Source organism: Ctenopharyngodon idella, chromosome 19 (assembly GCF_019924925.1).
Source record: "Ctenopharyngodon idella isolate HZGC_01 chromosome 19, HZGC01, whole genome shotgun sequence".
NCBI classification, from domain to species: domain Eukaryota; kingdom Metazoa; phylum Chordata; class Actinopteri; order Cypriniformes; family Xenocyprididae; genus Ctenopharyngodon; species Ctenopharyngodon idella.
In genome coordinates this window covers 12,832,690-12,853,604 of record NC_067238.1, presented here as the reverse complement: position 1 = coordinate 12,853,604, position 20,915 = coordinate 12,832,690, and the positions used below count along the sequence as shown (strand labels likewise).

At 35.4% G+C, this 20,915-nt stretch overlaps 1 protein-coding gene across 5 annotated transcripts; it reads left to right on the top strand.

Moving 5' to 3' along the window:
* The first annotated feature begins 1,499 nt into the window (after positions 1-1,499).
* Positions 1,500-20,148, top strand: tuft1b (tuftelin 1b). Of its 5 annotated transcripts, none has more exons than XM_051872134.1 (12): positions 1,500-1,612; positions 12,380-12,444; positions 13,399-13,510; positions 13,975-14,061; positions 14,150-14,218; positions 14,433-14,522; positions 16,134-16,244; positions 16,350-16,570; positions 16,887-16,992; positions 17,649-17,732; positions 17,818-17,909; positions 19,315-20,148. In XM_051872134.1, the coding sequence occupies exons 4-12, from the start codon at positions 14,029-14,031 to the stop codon at positions 19,385-19,387; spliced, it is 879 nt and encodes a 292-aa protein (XP_051728094.1). In that variant the 5' UTR covers positions 1,500-1,612; positions 12,380-12,444; positions 13,399-13,510; positions 13,975-14,028; the 3' UTR covers positions 19,388-20,148. The 5 variants fall into 5 exon arrangements, with proteins under 5 accessions (XP_051728094.1, XP_051728090.1, XP_051728092.1 ...); XM_051872132.1 differs by lacking the exon at positions 13,399-13,510 and adding an exon at positions 7,061-7,147 and having other exon boundaries at positions 1,571-1,612; XM_051872133.1 differs by lacking the exon at positions 1,500-1,612 and adding an exon at positions 8,411-8,636.
* The last annotated feature ends 767 nt before the right edge of the window (positions 20,149-20,915 follow it).

Below are 20,915 nucleotides of genomic sequence, written 5' to 3'. Positions count from 1 at the left end.
TTTTAGCAGTAGCAAAGCAAGTAGCCTACTTATTAAAAAAAGTAGGCTACCTAGAGTATGCGATTTCGAAAGCTGCCAATCTCATTGCAAGCCCAGTAGGGGAAAAATACCCTAACCCTAACTGTGTAAATGCAGCAAAAGCCCAGCCCAAACATGTATAATATTTTCAAGAAAATGTAACTACTTAATATAATCTACAAATAATTTTATTTCTCAAAATTCTGACTTTTTCCCCCTCAGAATTCTGAGATATACACAGGGGTGCAAATAACTTTTTTGGTCTGGTTCTCAAGGGAGCACCTGGATATGCTGCTTGGTACTCACACTTTATGTGGCACATTTATCTTACAAGTTGTCATTATCACTTTTCTCTGCTCTCCTCACTATCTTCTTTTCTCTCAAACATGGTAGATGATGATTATGTTTTGTTTTTATTTTATTAACATTAATGACACAGACAACAGCAGGAATATTAAGCTGTTGTCACTTTAAGAACGAATGCACGGACCGAATATAATGACACACATCCGGTTTCGTTCTCAACCGTTCACTTATGACGTAACCGAGAGAATACTTGCCAAGACAGGTATTTTGACAAAATTGAGTGTGTATGTGTCTGTTCAAGCTCAAGTAAATGCGAAAGAAGAATTAATTTGGTGTTCTAGCGCTGTCCGAAACTTCCCCTCTCTCTCTCTCTCTCTCTCTCTCTCTCTGCGTGCGCGCGCTTTGGGTGTGTGAGGCGCGCGAATCCCGATTTTCGACTCTTCTTCTGCGTTTAAAATCGTTTGAATGTGTAAATTGGCAAGACAAAACACATCCAAATGATAAACTTTCACATTATGATGGTTAAACTAAGCAGTTCATCAGCGAATCAAATGCATGCCGAACCGTGGGGCCTGGTCCGTGCGGATCACGGATCAACTGCAATCCGTTGCACCCCTAATAATTATCATCATGATTGCTATCTTACCAGAGATGGAGAAAAATCCTACTCCTGTAAGTAAACGTGTCCCTGTCCCCAAAAATGTTGGTACTCACAAGCGCTTCCCTCCACGTTTTCTGGTACGCATCATATTTTTATTTATTTATTTATTTATTAATTTTTTACCACGCATGCGCACCTGCCCACCAGTTATGTGCTCCCCGGTTATAAACTCGTAATTGCTAGTTTTAAAGTTCGAATTGTGAGATATAAATTTGGAATTCTAAGAAAAAAAGCAATTAAGAATTGCCATTTTTAATGAGCCTTTATTAGTCTGTTCATATGGCTGGTGCTGTCCTCACATTAATGTACATGATTTAAACATATTTCAGAAGTACAATTTATTTTGTACAATTTCTTAATTTTCAATTCACATATTTTAAAAGTACAATTCAAGTACATATTTGTTTACGACTGTTTTAATTTATTTCTAGAAAAAAAAAAGACCATTTGATCTTTGTCCTGTAGGGAGCACTGTAGAGTGATGGCTGAGGGAGGCATCAGGGCTGGTCCCCTGGTGATCTCACTCACTCCTGCCTTGTATGGCAAAACACAGCCTTCGCATAAGGTGAGTCACAGAACAACATGAAGTAATCGCAGAGCAGACAGTCTGCATGTGTCTTCAACAAGGTAAGACGGAGCGCCTTTGTTAATATTTATATGTATTTCTGAACGGTATTTATGGTAAACTTCATATGGAGATTTTAAAGAATTTAATGAAATGCTATATCACTTTCTAAATCAACTGGGAAATTCCGATTTTCAGTCGTGAGAGTAGCGGGTTGTATTAGTTTATTTATACACTGTTTACATTTGGTTTAATGAATTAGAATTATTATTTAGTTATTTCTGGTATCGAATTATTTCTAGGGAAAAGGTTTTTTTTTATTTTTTTTTTTATTTTTTTTATTTTTTTAACATTCAACATTACGTTTTCAGAATGTCACAAAAATGTGGCTTCTCTGCGTTCCGTCCTAACCAATAAGTGTTAGCGTTAGGACACATGGGGAACTTATGGCAAAATTATATTCTTAACATGTGTTTACTGTTGTATTTAGTGTATATTTTAGGCTTATTATGTGTCTGTGATTTTAAGTCTGTGATTTAAGCACCAGCTACTAACTTTATGACTGACCATGTGATATGGTTTGGTGATACTGTATCTTATCAGATGGCGTGTAATTTCGTCTGTGTGGGAAATATAACATGCTGACTCATTGGTTTATCTCTATTTATGCCCATCGTCTCCATGCAAAACATTTGAAACGCCCTAAGTTTTTACCATATTTGACAGTGCAATACTTGATGATTGTGAGAGGAATTTATTTATATTTACTTAAAGGTTTAGTACTGTATTTAAAACAATCTAAATATCAAAAGCAGATTTCCTTTTTGCAAATTCTACAGATTGTTGTCCAGAGCACCAACATTTATGCATAATTGCATATCACCAAAATACATCAGTCTAAGATGACTTTAGATCTTAGAAATTTGACCCATTCTGACCTGTATTACTAAGTTTATTGACTTTGCTGACTCACTGAGTTCGGTTAGATAATGTCTTGGCACAAAAGATGCACAGTGGCTCTTGGGGGCAAGATGAGGTCATTTCCCCTCAATCAAAAGGATAAATGAGATTGTTGAAAACCTCACCTATATGGATTTGCACACCTTTCTATGCCCTCAATGATGCATGGTAGGTAGCCTTTCAGAATAAGATGCATGTGTGTGTGAAATCTAGCAGTCATCTTTATGTCAATATAAATTCACATGCAAGGAGAATATGTCTCTATTTATATTAATATGTCACATGTGGAGATTTTGCAGGTCTCTGTCAAAGGCAAGAGGCCAAAACATTTGCCGATCTTACAATAAACACTGTTTTCTTTTTTTACATGCATTTGTATGGTTTTGAGGTACTATTCACATAAAGTATAGCTGGTGGTATTTTTATAGAATGATTCAGAATACTTGAAAAGTAGCTCAACCTCATGATGTTCCAAATCTTTGTGATTGTTTTTCTTTAAAAATTTTGGAGTAATATAGTAGAAAAAAAAGAGATTTCTAGAGTATAACCGTGACAGTTTTGATTTGCATTTTTGTAGCGTATTTTCTCCATTCTGATACGCAAAACTTTCGATACTTTAGAAATATGAACATCATAAAAAGGAATTTGCAACACAAGACCTTAGGGCATACTTGTCAGCCACGTGCATTGACAGAAACCTGCAAGGAAAATGAACAAAATCATTTGCGTTTCCACTTAAATGATCAGCTTTTGTTGTTTTTGGATCAGTGTCAGTACATAAACAGGTCTTTCATTACCAGCAATAAAGTTGCGCAACATGACTCTGAGGAACCATATCAACATTCCAATATAACAAAGACTGAGCAAGTTTTGCATAAGAGCTTAAGATTGCATGAGAAGAGGTTCAGCATGAGATGATGGCATGATGCATTTGGCTGACTGTATTTCCACTTGATTACAGAAGGCTGCTACTGAGCTTTGTAAAATCCACTGAGATCAGCAGATATTCCTGGTTTTTACTGTATGGATGTGCACTCAGCACCTCTTGTAAACTTCTGTTCCGCACCTGAACTTTGTATGGATATGTGCGTGTGTCTGTACATGTTTGCCAAGTGAAATCTGATTTTTTTTTTAACTTGTCAAACCTTTAATTATACCAACCACTTCTGTACACTTCTGAATCATTTATGTAGGGGTGCCCCATAATAGTCGACTAAATGTTAGTCAACTAGAAGAGGATTAGTCGACCAAATTTTAATTAGTCGAAGAAAAAAAATCCACAGGAAGTGGCGAAATCATGAAGTCCGTGATGGACAGATCGTTATCACGGCTGGTCTCTGTGTCCAGCAGGAAATCCAAATGTTTCTCTATCAATCACTGACCTCAAATGTGGCTTATCTTTTTAAATGTAAGTAATTGCCTAAAGTTAGCCTTTTACATGGCTGCTCACTTTAATGTTAACCTAGATAAATGTGCGCTATTATTTGGTGTATGTCCAAGTGTTCACTTACATTTTTTCCTGACAAAAGAGAACACAACTTAAAATTCTTTGTCATTTTTGGTCAGTGCATCATTCGAAACTGTAAAGGGTCTACTTTTATTTGTGGATACTCAAAACAACAAAACTCATGCTTTTTTTATAAAATGAAAACAAACAGGATGTGCTTTCTAAATGTCGGTCTCTGTGAAGTTCTTTGATGAAGCATGTCACAAAAACATCTGACTATTTGCTTAAATGAACGACTTCTAGTCGACAAGAAAAATCTTTAGTCAAGGACAGCCCTACATTCAGTGTTTACCTTTATACAGTGGGGCTTTAAAGGTTTGAGACTTCTATTTAGCATTTTTTTTTTTTTTTTTTTACATATTTTTTTTTCAAATTTAACCATTTGAATGAAAAGATAAGTATGTACAATTAACATGAAATTCAGAATGTTGTAGTATTATTTTTTTCCCAGTGTGACAAATGGAATTTTTCTAAGATGCTAAGGTTTTTTGTGTGTGTGTAATTCTTAAGCCGTTTACACGACACCATTTTCAACTACAAACCCGATTCCAAAAAAGTTGGGACACTGTACAAATTGTGAATAAAAAAGGAATGCAATGATATGGAAGTTTCAAATTTCAATATTTTATTCAGAATACAACATAGATGACATATCAAATGTTTAAACTGAGAAAATGTATCATTTTAAGGGAAAAATAAGTTGATTTTAAATTTCATGGCATCAACACATCTCAAAAAAGTTGGGACAAGGCCATGTTTACCACTGTGTGGCATCCCCTCTTCTTTTTATAACAGTCTGCAAACGTCTGGGGACTGAGGAGACAAGTTGCTCAAGTTTAGGAATAGGAATGTTGTCCCATTCTTGTCTAATACAGGCTTCTAGTTGCTCAACTGTCTTAGGTCTTCTTTGTTGCATCTTCCTCTTTATGATGCGCCAAATGTTTTCTATGGGTGAAAGATCTGGACTGCAGGCTGGCCATTTCAGTACCCGGATCATTCTTCTACGCAGCCATGATGTTGTAATTGATGCAGTATGTGGTCTGGCATTGTCATGTTGGAAAATGCAAGGTCTTCCCTGAAAGAGACGACGTCTGGATGGGAGCATATGTTGTTTTAGAACTTGGATATACCTTTCAGCATTGATGGTGCCTTTCCAGATGTGTAAGCTGCCCATGCCACACGCACTCATGCAACCCCATACCATCAGAGATGCAGGCTTCTGAACTGAGCGCTGATAACAACTTGGGTTGTCCTTGTCCTCTTTAGTCCGGATGACATGGCGTCCCAGTTTTCCAAAAAGAACTTCAAATTTTGATTCGTCTGACCACAGAACAGTTTTCCACTTTGCCACAGTCCATTTTAAATGAGCCTTGGCCCAGAGAAAACGCCTGCGCTTTTGGATCATGTTTAGATATGGCTTCTTTTTTGACCTATGGAGTTTTAGCCGGCAACGACAAATGGCACGGTGGATTATGTTCACCGACAATGTTTTTTGGAAGTATTCCTGAGCCCATGTTGAGATTTCCATTACAGTAGCATTCCTGTATGTGATGCAGTGCCGTCTAAGGGCCAGAAGATCACGGGCATCCAGTATGGTTTTCCGGCCTTGACCCTTACGCACAGAAATTGTTCCAGATTCTCTGAATCGTTGGATGATATTATGCACTGTAGATGATGATAACTTCAAACTCTTTGCAATTTTTCTCTGAGAAACTCCTTTCTGATATTGCTCCACTATTTTTCGCCACAGCATTGGGGGAATTGGTGATCCTCTGCCTATCTTGACTTCTGAGAGACACTGCCACTCTGAGAGGCTCTTTTTATACCCAATCATGTTGCCAATTGACCTAATAAGTTGCAAATTGGTCCTCCAGCTCTTCCTTATATGTACATTTAACTTTTCCAGCCTCTTATTGCTACCTGTCCCAACTTTTTTGGAATGTGTAGCTCTCATGAAATCCAAAATGAGCCAATATTTGGCATGACATTTCAAAATGTCTCACTTTCAACATTTGATATGTTATCTATATTCTATTGTGAATAAAATATAAGTTTATGAGATTTGTAAATTATTGCATTCCTTTTTTATTCACAATTTGTACGGTGTCCCAACTTTTTTGGAATCGGGTATGTAAAAACGGAAAACTTTTTATGCGTTTTGGCCGTTTATTTACACAATGACATTTTGGGGGCCTGAAAATGCAAACTTTTGAAAAGTGCAAGTTTTTGAAAACGATACCGTTATTGTCTCCATGTAAACTACAAAAACACAAATTTGTGAAATCGATGATGTCATGCACAAGCATATTACGTTCAGTCTATAGGCAAGTAGTGTTTCTTTACAAAGTGGCCTCGCATGAATAATACAGCATTTTTACTCATTTTCGCGGATCTGTGTGAACGAGGATCGTTTTGACAACGTTGTCGTCTGTATGCGAAAAATGCAAAGGAAAAACTTTTCTGTTTTTAGTACATTGTTGTTGCATAAACATACCCTTAAATATTTAATTTAGATTCCCAGATTTTTTAGTGTGCTCTCAGACTTTTGGGAGCCCACTGTTTTTTTTTTACCATCCATCTGTTTCTGGTCTGTTAACCATTAACTCTCTCAGGCAGATGAGCCAGACATGCTTGTACAAAAATGAACAGCAAGTACATGTATGCTTCTAGCAAATTCCTCAGGATCAGAACTTGAACAGCACATAAGACAGAATTACCGTCTGCACATGAAGAACAAAATTAAAAGTCTAAAAAGTAAGAAAGGTGTCTCGTCTTAGATCTTTTGAGTTCTTTGCAGTAGTCATAACAATTATATTTCAGACAGGCTCACATTATACTCTCCATTCATACTTGACCTTGTGTTCAGATCAGTGCTTTATCACTTAAAGCGTCCATGCATTTACAGTAAACAAGTTCCGGGCACTAATGCATTGCTCAGTTATAGCCTGTAGCCTGGTCATAACTTGTCCATGTTTTTGGTCTATCAGGTTTTCTAAAGCAAACTGCAGTGCTTTCTCCCACATTTTTCTTTTCCTTGTATTAGTTTAGGGAATGGGACAACTTTGGACTGATTTAACTACTGTGAAGGCTATCGTACAGGCTGTGGAATGAATCCTGGAGGTTGGATTCAGTACGTAGTCTATTTGAAATTTCATACTGTTCTCTTTCCCATTCACAATGGTTATTTTGTAATTAAGTTGAGCTGTCGGTGACATAGAAGCTGGGCATTTAAGCATGGCTGCAATTCCTGGTCAAATACTTGAAACTGCTTATATATGCAAATACGAGCCTGGAATGTCTCAATGTGTAGACCATTCCTTCCTTATCACTCATAAAAGGACGTCAATCTAATGACGCCAAGAACAAACCATTAGGCTACAATTAAAGTGATTATGACTGCAAATGCAAAGTGCTGCATGATAGATGAACAGCTAATAAGAAGGGTGTGAGAGCTCAAAAAGAGAACATTAAGTCTTAATAGTTTACAGGGTGTGGCAGCGCTCCTTTAAAACTTTCTCTGCTTTTTTTCCCCAGAATGCACCTTTTTCATGTTGATTGTCAGGCTGCGTGTTTTTCTATCAAAGTTAGAGTGTTATTTTTCTAAATTGCTGTGGTGCGTGTCAGTTTGCAGATTTCCCCCCGAGGCTGTTGTTCTTTCTCTCATCTTGCGCACGTCCCCTTCATTCTGCCTGCAAGCATAAAACATCACAGGGCTGATGATTTTTCAGCTCAATATGCACTTCATATGCACACGTGCGCTGCAACGTGTGTACATATATGGAAATATAAAAGTTCAGAGCAGGTGAAGGCAGGCTGGTTTACAAATGAAAGTGCTAGAAAATTAAGGCAAGTGACTCCAAAATGAGTCATAATTCATGATAAAAGAAAAGAAAGCCACACTGCAAAACGTACGTAAGCAGTTACAGTGTTGTGCATTAAATTGCATAGAAGCAAAGTAGAAGAAAATCACTTATTTTTAATAAATGCAAATTAAACCATAAAAATGTTATCATACACTTTTTTCCCCGAAGCAAATGCCCCTTGTAAGGTTTAAATATCCAATCTGTCAGTTACAAGACCAGTTCTTAAACAAAGGTTTTGTTTTCTACACGAAAAAATGTAGATTTCTTGCATATAACCTAATTTGTGTATTTATATAGTGTATATATAGCAAATCAGTGTAGCAGACATTTGCACATTTGTGCAATTTCAAATTATTTTGAAGGAAAAAAAAAAAAGTAAAATAACTTATAATTAATTGTTAATGTTTTTGAAAAAAGTCTCTTATTGTCACGGTCACTATCTCTCTCACCTTCCCCGAACTCCATTTCATCCCTCCTTCTGATCGTCATCACCTCATCACACAAGCAGCATTTAAGCACACACATCGCTCTAGCACTTTGTCTGGTCTCGTTTGAAGAAGGACTCACTTACCTGTCAGCACTTACCTCTGTACAGCGTTTGCGATTGTCTCCAGTGTCTTCCTGATCCTCTGTGTCTCCAGCGTCTTCCTCGTCAGACTCTGTTCTGTCTGTTCTCACTGTTCTCTCGCCATCCAAAGTGTGTGCTTCAGCTGCGGTCATCCATGACCTCCTCAATCGCCTGCAATATACAAGACCGTCAGTATTTTCATCCATTTTTGCATTCCTGCTTTACTCAACTGGTTGTTTCCATTACCAAATCTGCAATAAACTCTCTTATTCATTAATACATCGTTGGGAGTCTGTGTTCCGTAACACTTATGCTCACCACCTCTACACTTATTTGATTAAAAATCCAGTAAAAACTAATTGTGAAACATTATTTCAATTTGGAAACTTCTTGTTCTATTTGAATATATTTTAAAAGGTAATTTATTCCTGTGATCAAAGCTGAATTTTCAGCATCATTACTCCAGTCTTCAGTGCCACATGATCTTTTAGAAATCATTCTAATATGCTGATTTTCTGCTCAAGAAACATTTCTAATTATCAATGTTTAAAACAGGTGTACTGCTTACTATATATATATATATATATATTTTTTTTTTAAGGATTCTTTGATTTAATCCTATTCTTTGATTTAAAAAAAAAAAGCAGCATTTATTTTAAATAGAAATCTTTTATAACATTATAATTGTCTTTACTATCACTTTTGATCAATATAATGCATCCTTGCTGAGTAAAATAAAAAAAAAAAAAAAAAAAAAATCTTACTGACCCCAAGCTTTTGAAAAGTACTGTATATTTTCCAGAAGTTACTAGCCACTCAACATTTTCACTGGCCACAATCGATACCATGGGGAAAAACTACCATATTCTGTAGATATTTTTAATAATATCTCACAATTTGGCAGCAGGAATTATTAGGCTGCTGTCACTTTAAGACCGGACACATGGTTCCATTGTACTGTTACAAAATGATGCTTTCTTTCTCAACTGTTTACGTTCACTTAAACAGTTAAACTGACTGTTTACGTGAATACTTGCCAAGAATGGCATTTTGACATTATTTTTAGTGTATTTGAGTGTTTAAGCACAATAAGCAGCAAAAAATAACTCTAGTAGTGAGAAGCAGCTTTATGTGCGCGCACTTTGGGTGTGAGCACAAAATCTGCAAGAAGGAATAAAGTTATGCACAATACGTGCAATCCCACGCCGAAGTTCAAGTCCTGAACGAAATGAAACGAGTGAATGAGAGGAGGCGGGTTTTTGTGTCAACTTGCTGTCAGAGACATGAGACCGAAAACACAGCTGGTCTTTTGTATCTATTCTGCCGAAAATGAGTATTGGAAAAATAGATGTTTTTGACAACACTACACTGCACTTAGTTTATTATTTCTGATGGCTTTTTAAAAGACTACAATTGAAAAATGTATGTTATATGTAAGCAGTAAGGTACGAGAGGCTGTGCTTCGCGTCGTGCCTAACAACGCCCTTCAGCCGTGACTTATTCACGATACAGCACTGCCTCGAGTACCTTATTGCTTTTATAAAACGGTTACCACACAATACAAATATTAAGGCTAAAAATATGTAACAATGCAACTTTCATTAAGTAAACTTTTTCTAAAAGCCTTCCTTCCGCCGGAAAAAATAGTCCCTGACCGTGAACAGCAACAGAAGTTACATTATTACGCCATTAGATGGCGGCAACGACTGTCTTTATGAGTGTCAATCAGCAACGAAGACTTTTACATTGAAAGACTGAATTGTTGTGAACACAGAACAAGACACAACTGACAAATGCTTTGACTTGCGCTGTCAGTCACGGGAAAACCCCTTAACTGTTAAAAGGACAAGATAATACATCGGACATTTAAACAGATTTTTTATTATGAACATAGGACTGACCTGAAGGAAAATGCTAAATTTGAATGCAGGTGATAAACTCGCTCACTCAATCTCTTTCTCACAATACTCTTCTACATAATACAGTAATCTTCAGTGAACAATATCGATTGAGAACATAGTTTACGTTGCTAAGTGTGGCTGCTAAGGGTGTTGTGTAGTGATACACAGAACCATTGGTTGAAGTCGTGAATAAATACAGCTGAATAAAACACAGCTATTGACCAATCAGAATCAAGGACAGGAACTAACTGTTTTATAAATAAAATATAAAAAAGGTGTTAATGTCGATTTATATAATCACAACGTAACATCATTTCATTAAAAGAAACAATGTATTGTATCATTTCAGCTAGTAGTTTTATTAGTTATGGCTTTGATTAACCTAACCAGCAGATAATTTACTTTCGTCCTGTTGTGTTATTGCATTCATATTGTTTGTTTAACATTTGTGGTATTTCACACACAGCATTGACCCAGACAGTGATGACAAGCTAGCATAGGCATGGCACATAGATGCTAATCTACAAACTGTGTTCTTATCTCTTGTACCATTAAACACATTGGCAGCTCATACTAACCTGGTAAAGCCACCTACACCTTCTCTCATAACTGACTACCATACAAGGCTTGCCATCTGTTTACACAGACGCTCTCCAGCTTGCTCCACCCTTCACTGGTATCTGGTGTAACTGGCAGTGGAGTGAATCAGCAGTCTATGCGTGTGATCTCACTCTTATTCAATATCTCTTTCTGCTGTCTGTGGTCACATCCCAGAGGATCAAACCCTTTTCTCCTCCTATTCTCCTGCATGGACATGTTGATGTCTCGGTTAGATGTAATCACTTCCCCTCTGTTGTATAGAACGGATGTTACTCGGTTGTCTGCAAGAACAAGTTGATTATTGTAAGCCACAGGTTAAATACGTTAATAGACCTTTGTTTGCGACTGTAAATGCTTTGTTATGATTTATAAATGGGTTTTGTCATTTTGAAAGGGAAACTGTAGTTTGACTTGTCAAGGCAAGTCACCAATATTTATATAGTGCTTTATACAATACAAAGCAGTTTCACAGCGATAAGCTGGAAAATAACGTGATGCAAACTTCATCTAATATAGTTCAATTCAGCTATAAGCAGCTCTACAGAAGACAATAGTGTCATTATTCAGCTTGAGTCAGTTCAATGTTGATTCAATTCAGTTGAATAACAGGGTCAATGTTGCAAAATTTGTCATTTATGAAACAAAATCAAAAGCAGCTCTGTAGAAAACTGGTGTTGTCATCCAGCTCAATTCAGTTCATGTTTTGTTCTCATCCGAAAGCGTCAGTGCAGTCAAATCAATAATATTACTGAATATTAAGTGTCTTAAAACCCTAACTATGCAAGCCAAACCAACTATGCAATTGTACTGAGAATTGCAAAAATAATGACTGTTTTCAAATAGTTTTCCCAAACAGTCACTGGTTGGACTGACCCACCCCAAAACTAACAGCATTGGTTGAGCCATTGTCGCTGTGTCGGGCTGGTTTGGATGCTCAGATAAATTCGTCAACCTTTTTAATTGCATCACAGAGTCATAGTGTTTACACTTTTTCAGGAAAATCCGCCTACTTATAGCGTAATTATACTTGTCTCCACATATTAAGCTAGGATATCAGAAAGTGATTTATCACGGAAACATTACATCATCTTTAACTCTCCAGATTAAGTACTGAATTATGTAATATAATGATGATTTTTTTCCATTCTTTTTTGAGCTTTCACTTATTCATTTTTCATTCACATAGCCTTAAAGAAGGATTTTGGTCTGTCATAGAAATAAAGGTATACCTGTGTTCCCATTGTGTTCATTACATGGGACTGTTTACTGTGGAGATTACATAATTATAATTTGGCATTTGTGTCTAATTGCCAGTTTGTTCCTCTGGCTGTAGGAAACTTGTCTCCCTCCTAGTCTCATTTCTATAATTATCTATCCTTCACACCTTATGTTCTTGGATGTAATTCTTGTCTCTTTTTTGTTCCACTTAGAAAGATTCCAAGCACTGCACAACTACATCCAGAATTTCGTCGAGACTTCATAGAAAATCTTACAGGTACACATATTTCCTCCCATATAAAGATAAATAAATGTAAACGGCCATATATATTTATATATGTGCTGCTTCAACTATAAGGGCACTTTATATCCCTATTAAAAAGAGATTAAAGGGATAGTTCACTCAAAAATGAAAATTCTTTCATCATTTACTCACCCTCAAGTTCCAAACTTGTATGAATTTCTTTCATCTGCTGAACACAAAAGAAGATATTTTGAAGAATGTTGGTAACCAAACAGTTGATGGTCCCCATTGACTTACATAGTATTTTTTTTTCACAACATATCAATAGTCAAGTATGTAGTAATGTAGCATGTTATAAGTTAGTATGTAGTAAGTTTAAAAAAAGAAAAGAATTTTTTTTATTCATAAACTGCATTAAACTGATGAAAATATTTAAATAAATGCTGTTCTTTTGGACTTTAATCAAAAAATCCTGAAAAAAATATATCACTGTTTCCACAAAACTATTAAGCAGCATAACTGTTTTCAACTTTGATAATTATAAGAAATGTTTCTTGAGCAGAAAATCAGCATATTAGAATGATTTCTGAAGGATCATGTGACACTGAATACTAGAGTGGGCTGTCAGTTAATCTCATCCAAAATAAAAGTTTGTTTTTACATAATATATGTGTGTGTATTGTGTATAATTATGTATATTTATATACACACACATACATGTATATATATTTAAGAAATATTTGAATGTATGTACTGTATATCTATTTCTATAATTTATATTATATAGAAATATAAATATTTTATAGATTAAAAAATATTAACAATTTAAATATATACATGCATGTGTGTATTTATGTATACATAATAATTATAATAATAATCGCGATTAATCGTTTGACAGTACAATAGAAAATAGTTTTTTTTAAGTGGTAATAATATTTCACAATATTACTGTTTTTAACTGTATTTCCGATCAAATAAATGCAGCTTAGGTGAGCAGAAGAGACTTCTTTCAAAAACATTAAAAAATCTTACGGACCCCAAATGTTTGAACAGCACTGTTTATCTGGTGGTATAAAGAAAACAAAGAGAAATCAAGGTAAATATCATCAATAAACAAAATACTTTTATTGTGCATCATTTTCAATAATTTTTTTTTTTTTTAATTATGCAAAAATGTATAATGTTGTAATATAATTGTTTGACTTTAGGATACATTGCATGCTAGATATATTATCCTTAGCAAGACAAATGTTTCAGCTGTTTTATTCCAAAAATCCCCATCGTAATTTCCACCAAAGAATGCATAACGTGAGATGTGGTCAAAAAAGTAAATTTTTTTTAGCTCAGAAACAACAAATAAACGTCCACAGGGTCAAAAGTGCACATACACAAAGAAACCCCCAATTATACACCTACTCAAAAACATCCTTCAGAACCCTGTCAGACTCCCTGGGTTTAGAAACAGGTTTCTGCACAAAGCAAGAACTTAAAAACTAATGTGTTGATGTCTTTATTTGATGTTCCAGCTATTGTAATTTAAGTATCAAATAATTCACACAGGAGACAATACGGACCAGAGGATCAGTTGCTGGCGAGAAGCAGAAACGTGTCAGGATGTTGACTGATGAGGTTTCACAGGTGCAAGAGGTCAGTGTTTTCCCCGCCCACTCATTAACCACAAAAAAAATATGTGTAATTCATTGTATGTGTTCATAATCTCTGTGTTTGTCTTCAGGTGAGATACTGCCTGAAGACTCTGAGGGAGCAAATGGCAGCCAGACAAAACAATAACATCAGTAATAAGGTACAATAGTGACATTTTTACCCGTTCAGATGGATCTCACAAAATCAGTATATTATATTATACACAATATTAGATGTTTTGAGTAGGTATTTCCTTAATTCCCACAATGCGTATTGCTTGTATTTTTCCCATCTACTTCAGAATGCTTTGCAGATTTCTTTCAATTATTTCGCTAAGCTGTCTCATTTGTAAAATAATCTGTTTTGTGCCCTAGACTCCATCGAATGGTTTTAAAGTTGACGTGCTTGTTAGCAAAGCCAGTGGCTCCAATGGGTTTGTGAATGGATCTCACTCTAAAAGTCAGGTAAACTATTTGTCACAAAAAGATAATTCATTTGCATTCATAAATACACACCTAATACAGCAAGAATGTATAGGCTACTGACAAAAGCAAACAAACACAGACACTTCCACAGAAAGAGAAAGAAAACATTCAGTGCACTCAGTGTATCACATTTCAGTTGTTTTGGACAGAATTGAATGCTGTATTGTGAGTAAAAATAGCCCCTTTCCTCCATTAAGGGTATTTATCCTTCAGTCTCAAGTACCTAAAACCTTTCAAACTAAAATGAATAACCACCCTGTTTAAAAATGGATGGAAAATGGGAGTCCTGTTCTCCTGTATGGACTCCCAAATAATAATATTAATGGACACAAAGAGAATCAAAGTAACAGATACAGTTCAGCAGTTTTTATGAGGATATGATGATGTTCATAGAGAAATAATTTGGCCAAAAAACATTACCACATCATGGTTCATTCTTGTTTTCATGTTTATGAGCAGTGAAGTGTTGGGATTTGGGAGCGTATGCACATTAACTTTTTGTTTGTGCCTGTGAAAAGTCACACCCTTGACATGATGCCTTTGGGAGCAGCAATTGCCAAATTTGAGGCTGCTCAGTAAACAACCTGTCATTCTGCCTTCAACCACACACCTACAGCACCTCCCATGCACACACACTATAATTTTTCCTTATTATCAAAAAATATATAATTACAAAAATAATTAATATTTATTATTAGTTGTATTTTCTACAAGCTAGAGAAATAAAATACTAAGTATATAAAGTAAATACTACAAGAATATCCTAAATATACTATATAATTATACGCATATCACCTCCCATGCACACAGAGTATATTTTTACTTATTTTAATTAAAGAGGACCTATTATGGTTTTTTAGATTTTCATCTTTCTTTACTGTGTAATTTTGCTGTTTGAGCATGAAAAAGGTCTGCAAAGAGCACATTGTGCTTTTTGTAGTGTTAGGTCTGTATCCTTGACTGGGAGACGTTTGTTAATATCTTGTCATCTTAATTTTATGTTGTTACTTATTGTCCAAGTCGGTGTACAAGTCCACCCGTGTTTGTCCGAGTTCATTTATAATTGCAGTCTGAGTCTAAGTACCCCAACACTAGCTTTTTGGAAGGAGGGGCTTCATAGAGACCGGAACTAAACAGAACGTTACTGACAGACTGGGAAGAGAGGTGCTGCAATAATGTAAAAATTGGGGGAAAAATATGTTTTTTGAACATTCAACCATGAAAACCTATTCTAGTAGACCCCAAAAACAAAATCAAGACTTTGTAAAAGGGTATAATAGGCCCTCTTTATTATTATTATAAGAAATTTGTATAAAATAATATACAAAGTATATAAAAATATACTAAAAAACTATATATCAAACTAAGTGCAGCTGAAAATGATTCTACACGTTTTATCATGTACTATTGTATTCTTTGATCACCATATCCAAATATTATGGTATTTAAAGTGTCCAAAATACATATTACCATCCTTTTTCCCTGATATATCTTACTGTAGTAGCATGGTACTTTTTGTAAGGTTGACAATGCAAAAGAAATATTTTAAATATAGGAGCAATTTAAACATGATTTCTCATGTTTGCACAGGGCCAGGAGGATGATGAAAACTGTATAGCCTTGAGAGAAGTCACCAAACATCTGTACACTCGTCTGCAAGAGATGGAAAGGAGACACCAGGAGGAGAAGGAGAGACTACAGGTCAGAAACATAATAAAAAAAACACAAGGCAAATTAATGTAACTGTGATGTAATGTGGTTTACATTTCCTAAACTAAGCACCTTATTTTTTTAAACCTACATTAGGCAGAAAACACTGAATATCAGCGGCGGTTTCTAGAGGAGCATAACTCTCGCATGCAGAAGGCAGAAACCAAGGCGGAGGAACAGAGCAAAAAGGTGGAAGAGATGCAGAAGCTTATGGATGGTTTGGAGCTGGAAAATGCCACACTACGAGAAAAATTGGCTGCTAGTGAGGCTGAACTCGAGAAACTGCGAGGACTGAAGAATACGGATAGTGAGGACAAGTGAGTGCTTTTTTTTGCTGACCCAAATTGCTACTGTTCTTCTATACATAATGCATTGTTTTCATATGTTTCCTTGGCTACGTTAGATATTTTCCACCTGCAATTCAGTAAGCAATAAATTGGCATAATTAGAACCATCCTTCAATGTCACGGCTCTTACATGGAATTCAACTTAATATGACTCATTCTTGTACGTTAAAAGTAGACTCACCCTCTGCTTTGCTAATGCAGTTGTTTCTTTGTTACATACATTTGTTTCTAAAAGTGTTGTTTGTGAGGGTGTACATGTGACAAACATAGGTTTTCTGTACTGCAGGTCTGAACAACTGAAAAAGGAGCTGGCAACTCTGAAGGATAAAAACCATAACTTGGATGACATGCTCAAAAGTCAACAAAGGAAAATCAGAAACATGATCGAACAGGTAATAATTTCTGCACGCAGGATATTTGGAGAAACACCCCATCACAAACACAAATCATTAAATGCCATTTGCAAACCATTTTATTAATGTAATGTAATGTACTTTAAAATGAAATATGATATTCAATGAAAGAACATTTTGGGGCAGGACTGGAGATATAATATATAATAATATAATATTATATAATATATAATATACACAATTAACTTAAATCTATTTAATTATATTAATTTTATTACTTTAAAAAAAATATAGTGTGTGTGTGTATATATATATATGTACACACAATATTTTTAGAAGATCTTTTGGTGATTCTCAAAAACAAACAGGATGTGTTTTATAGTATTTGCTCATAGATCAGAAGTGAATCTCAACCTCAGTTATAAATAAAAGATGCCGTCATTTCCCTGCTGATCAGCCTCTGTGCACTTTAGATCTCATGTTACACATAATAGCTTCATCCATGAACACTGAAATACAAGCAAGAAAAGCATTATGCTTCATAAATCCAGCCCCATTTACTCTCTGTAGATTATACAAATTTTATTTCAATAATGACTCCTGATTAACTTATTACATCCTTCAATACATATAAAATCAGTTTCAGCATGATTAGATCTTGCATTTGTTTATGTCCATACTGTACATGTTCACAGGTGCAAAATTCACGAACCGTAATGGAGCAAAGAGACCGACTGATCGGCGACCTCAAAGAGAGGGTGGCTTTCCTTGAAGCTGAGGTCAGTGTCTGTGTTGTTTCAGAGAATCTGTTTATTTTTTCCCTGCCTTTCACTTTGTGACTGTAACATCAAATGTGACCTACAGAGCAGAGAGATGCATGACCGGATGGAGTATTATATGGGAAGCCAAGTGCCTAAACCATATAACTCAGACATGGGGTCCAAGGTTGTCTACAGGTATTCCTTTTTTTTATCATGTATACATGTAAAGAAAGAAAGAAAGAAAGAAAGAAACATGGGAGGGAAATCTCATTATGAAATAAATACTCATTGGCAAAAATTAATGGCACCGTTTTATTCAATACTTTTTGCAAACTCATTTTGCCAAGATAACAGTCTTCTCCTGTAATGGCTGATGAGTTTGGAGAACACCTGACAAGAGATCAGAGACCAGAATCTCTTCATCTCTCCAAAGTCCATGTTGATACACTCTCCTCTTTAGGTTTCTATAGGATTCAGGTCAGAGGACTGGGATGGTCATGGCAGAACCTTAATTTCATGCTCAGTGACCCATTTTTGTGTGGATTTTGATGTTTGTTTTGGATCATTGTCCTGATGGAAGATCCAGCAACGGTCCATTATAAGATTATAGCAGAGGCTGTCAAGTTTTGATTGTTTTGTCTGTTTGTATTTGATAGAATCCACAATGTCATGTATCTGAACAAGATGTCCAGGACCTCCTGCAGAAAAATAGGCCCACAACATTAAAGATCCAGCAGAATATTTAATCGTACACATGGGGTACTTTTTATCCCTGTGTGCACCAAACCCCCCCCCATTTCATCTGACCATAGAACCCGTTCCCATTTCAAATTCTGACAACAGAATTTGCTGGAGTTTGTTTTTGGATGAGAACAGAGAATTTTTCTTGAAACCCTCCCAAACAACTTGTGCTGATGTAGGTGCTGATATTTTTAGGTTTTCTGACCCCAAGTCTCAACTGTTTTCTGCAATTCTCCAGCTGTGATCTTTGGAGAGTCCAATTCTCGAACCTTCCTCCTCGCCGTGCATTAAGACAATGTAGACACACATCCTCTTCTAGGCAGATTCATAACATTTCCTGTTGATTGGAACTTCTTAATTATTGCCCTGATGGTGGAAGTAGGAATTTTCTTTAGCTATTTTCTTACAGCCACTTTCTATTTTGTGAAGCTTAACAATCTTTTGCTGCACATCAGAACTATATTCTCTGGTTTTACTCGTTGTGATGAATGATTAAGGTAATTTGGTCTTTGTGTTTCTTCATATTTATAGTCCTGTGGAACAGGAAGTCATGGCTGGACAATTTCTTGTGTGCTAAAAATTAAGGGAATATACTTCCGATATATTTTACTAATAATAATTTCTAGGGGTACCAATAATTGTGGCCAACATGTATTAGAGAAAAACATTTATTTCATAATGTGATTTTCCCCCCACAAAGGTTAGATTGTGATTTTTTTTTTTTTTTTTTTAAACAAAAAAACTAATTATAAACAATGCAGATTTATTTTCACAGCCTTCTTTGATATTTACCAAGGGTGCCAATAATTCTGACCTTGACTGGATATATTCATAAAGTATTTACCATTTTGTATTATAGCAAACCTCTGACGCCAACAAGCCCAGGAAACAAGTCTTTGCCATTCATCAAAGTGGTCGAGATCAAGTCTTAAACAACACGAGAAAAGATGAAGATTACTGATGGAAGAGAGAGAGACTGTGAGTGAGAGACGCATTGTGGAAAAAGCAACAATTCCTTCTTTCCCAACATTTATGCAACATTCATCAGTTTAGCACATATGAATAGCACTTCTTTTGTATATAATACAATACTTTGTATATAGGACTGTTCTATCGCACCTTAATTGAAATATCACATGTATATTGGATTTGCAGATCATACACTACATTCACATGCCTTAAGCAACTTAATTAATAGTAGCATATATTATAAGTGCTGATATTAATATTTCCTAATGATCTCCCACTATGTCTGCCATCATGTATACAATCTGATAATGCAGCCATTGTATAATTATTGTGACTGACAGCCAAATTGAGTAATCTGATTAAGCCAAAATCTATCAGTTTATCCCATAAATAATAAAATGCATAAACAATATTTCTGTGCTACTTATGTATCTTTGTATGTACATATATATACTTATATACAGTACTGAATTTAACTGCCTTGCAAAGCTATGTCTTTTCCCATTGGGAACTGTAATTGTACTGTGTTTTGAAGAACTGTTTTTCTGTTACTGTATTCAGTGCTAGACTCTACCTTTCCGTCCATCTCTTATTAAATGTGAAAAATTATGTTACTGTAGATGGAATTGTAGTGCTATGCACATTTCTCTGGTATTGTATTTTAGCTGGTACATGTATTTATCTTAAGGGCTAATAAATAAAATGTATTTAAGATTGCTCACAATATGTGTAAGACCATGTTACTTTTACTTTTTAAAAAGTGTAGCGATTTTGTTAAATCAGTTTGATCACTCCATCTCATTTAGTAGGCTAATTGAAAATATTTGGTGTATTTTAATTGCCACCAGTGGATGGAAGAATGTCATCTTCGCTGAAATTACGGATGCAGCTCATTAATTAGAGGTAGGTGTCTGTGCCTTACTTTTGGCCATGTAGTTTATCATATATCCTTCCTGATATTATCAGCCTGTTTCTGGAGCTCGTAAAAATTCAGCGCGGACCACTAGCGCCATCTACGGATGGGACTGTGAACTACGGTACACTGAAACAAATGTCTCTCTTTCATGTGAAATAATACTAAAGGAAGCTGGAAATAAGCAAAGCTCGGCATAGTTGTTAACCCTGTAAAGCCACTGTAAATACAAAGTTTTATGATCAAAGCGCTGTCGTTTTTTGAGGGGGTCAATCATGCAACAATACAATGATGACTGACTCAAAAGCATGTTTAATCATTTGATATAGTCACATTTTTACATGACTTTTTCTAAAAACACGATGTATGGATAAAGTAAATTTACATTGTTTTAGTCCATCATGAAATATTCAATATAAAAGCGACTCTTAATCTTACTTTATTAAAAAATCATTAAATATTTCACAGAAAAGACACTACCGCAGCCATTTTCTTAAAAGGCATGAATTAGCAATCATAGAACGACAAAGCATGTAGTAGATTGTGTGCAACAGATTTTCTGCAAAGTTTTGATCATG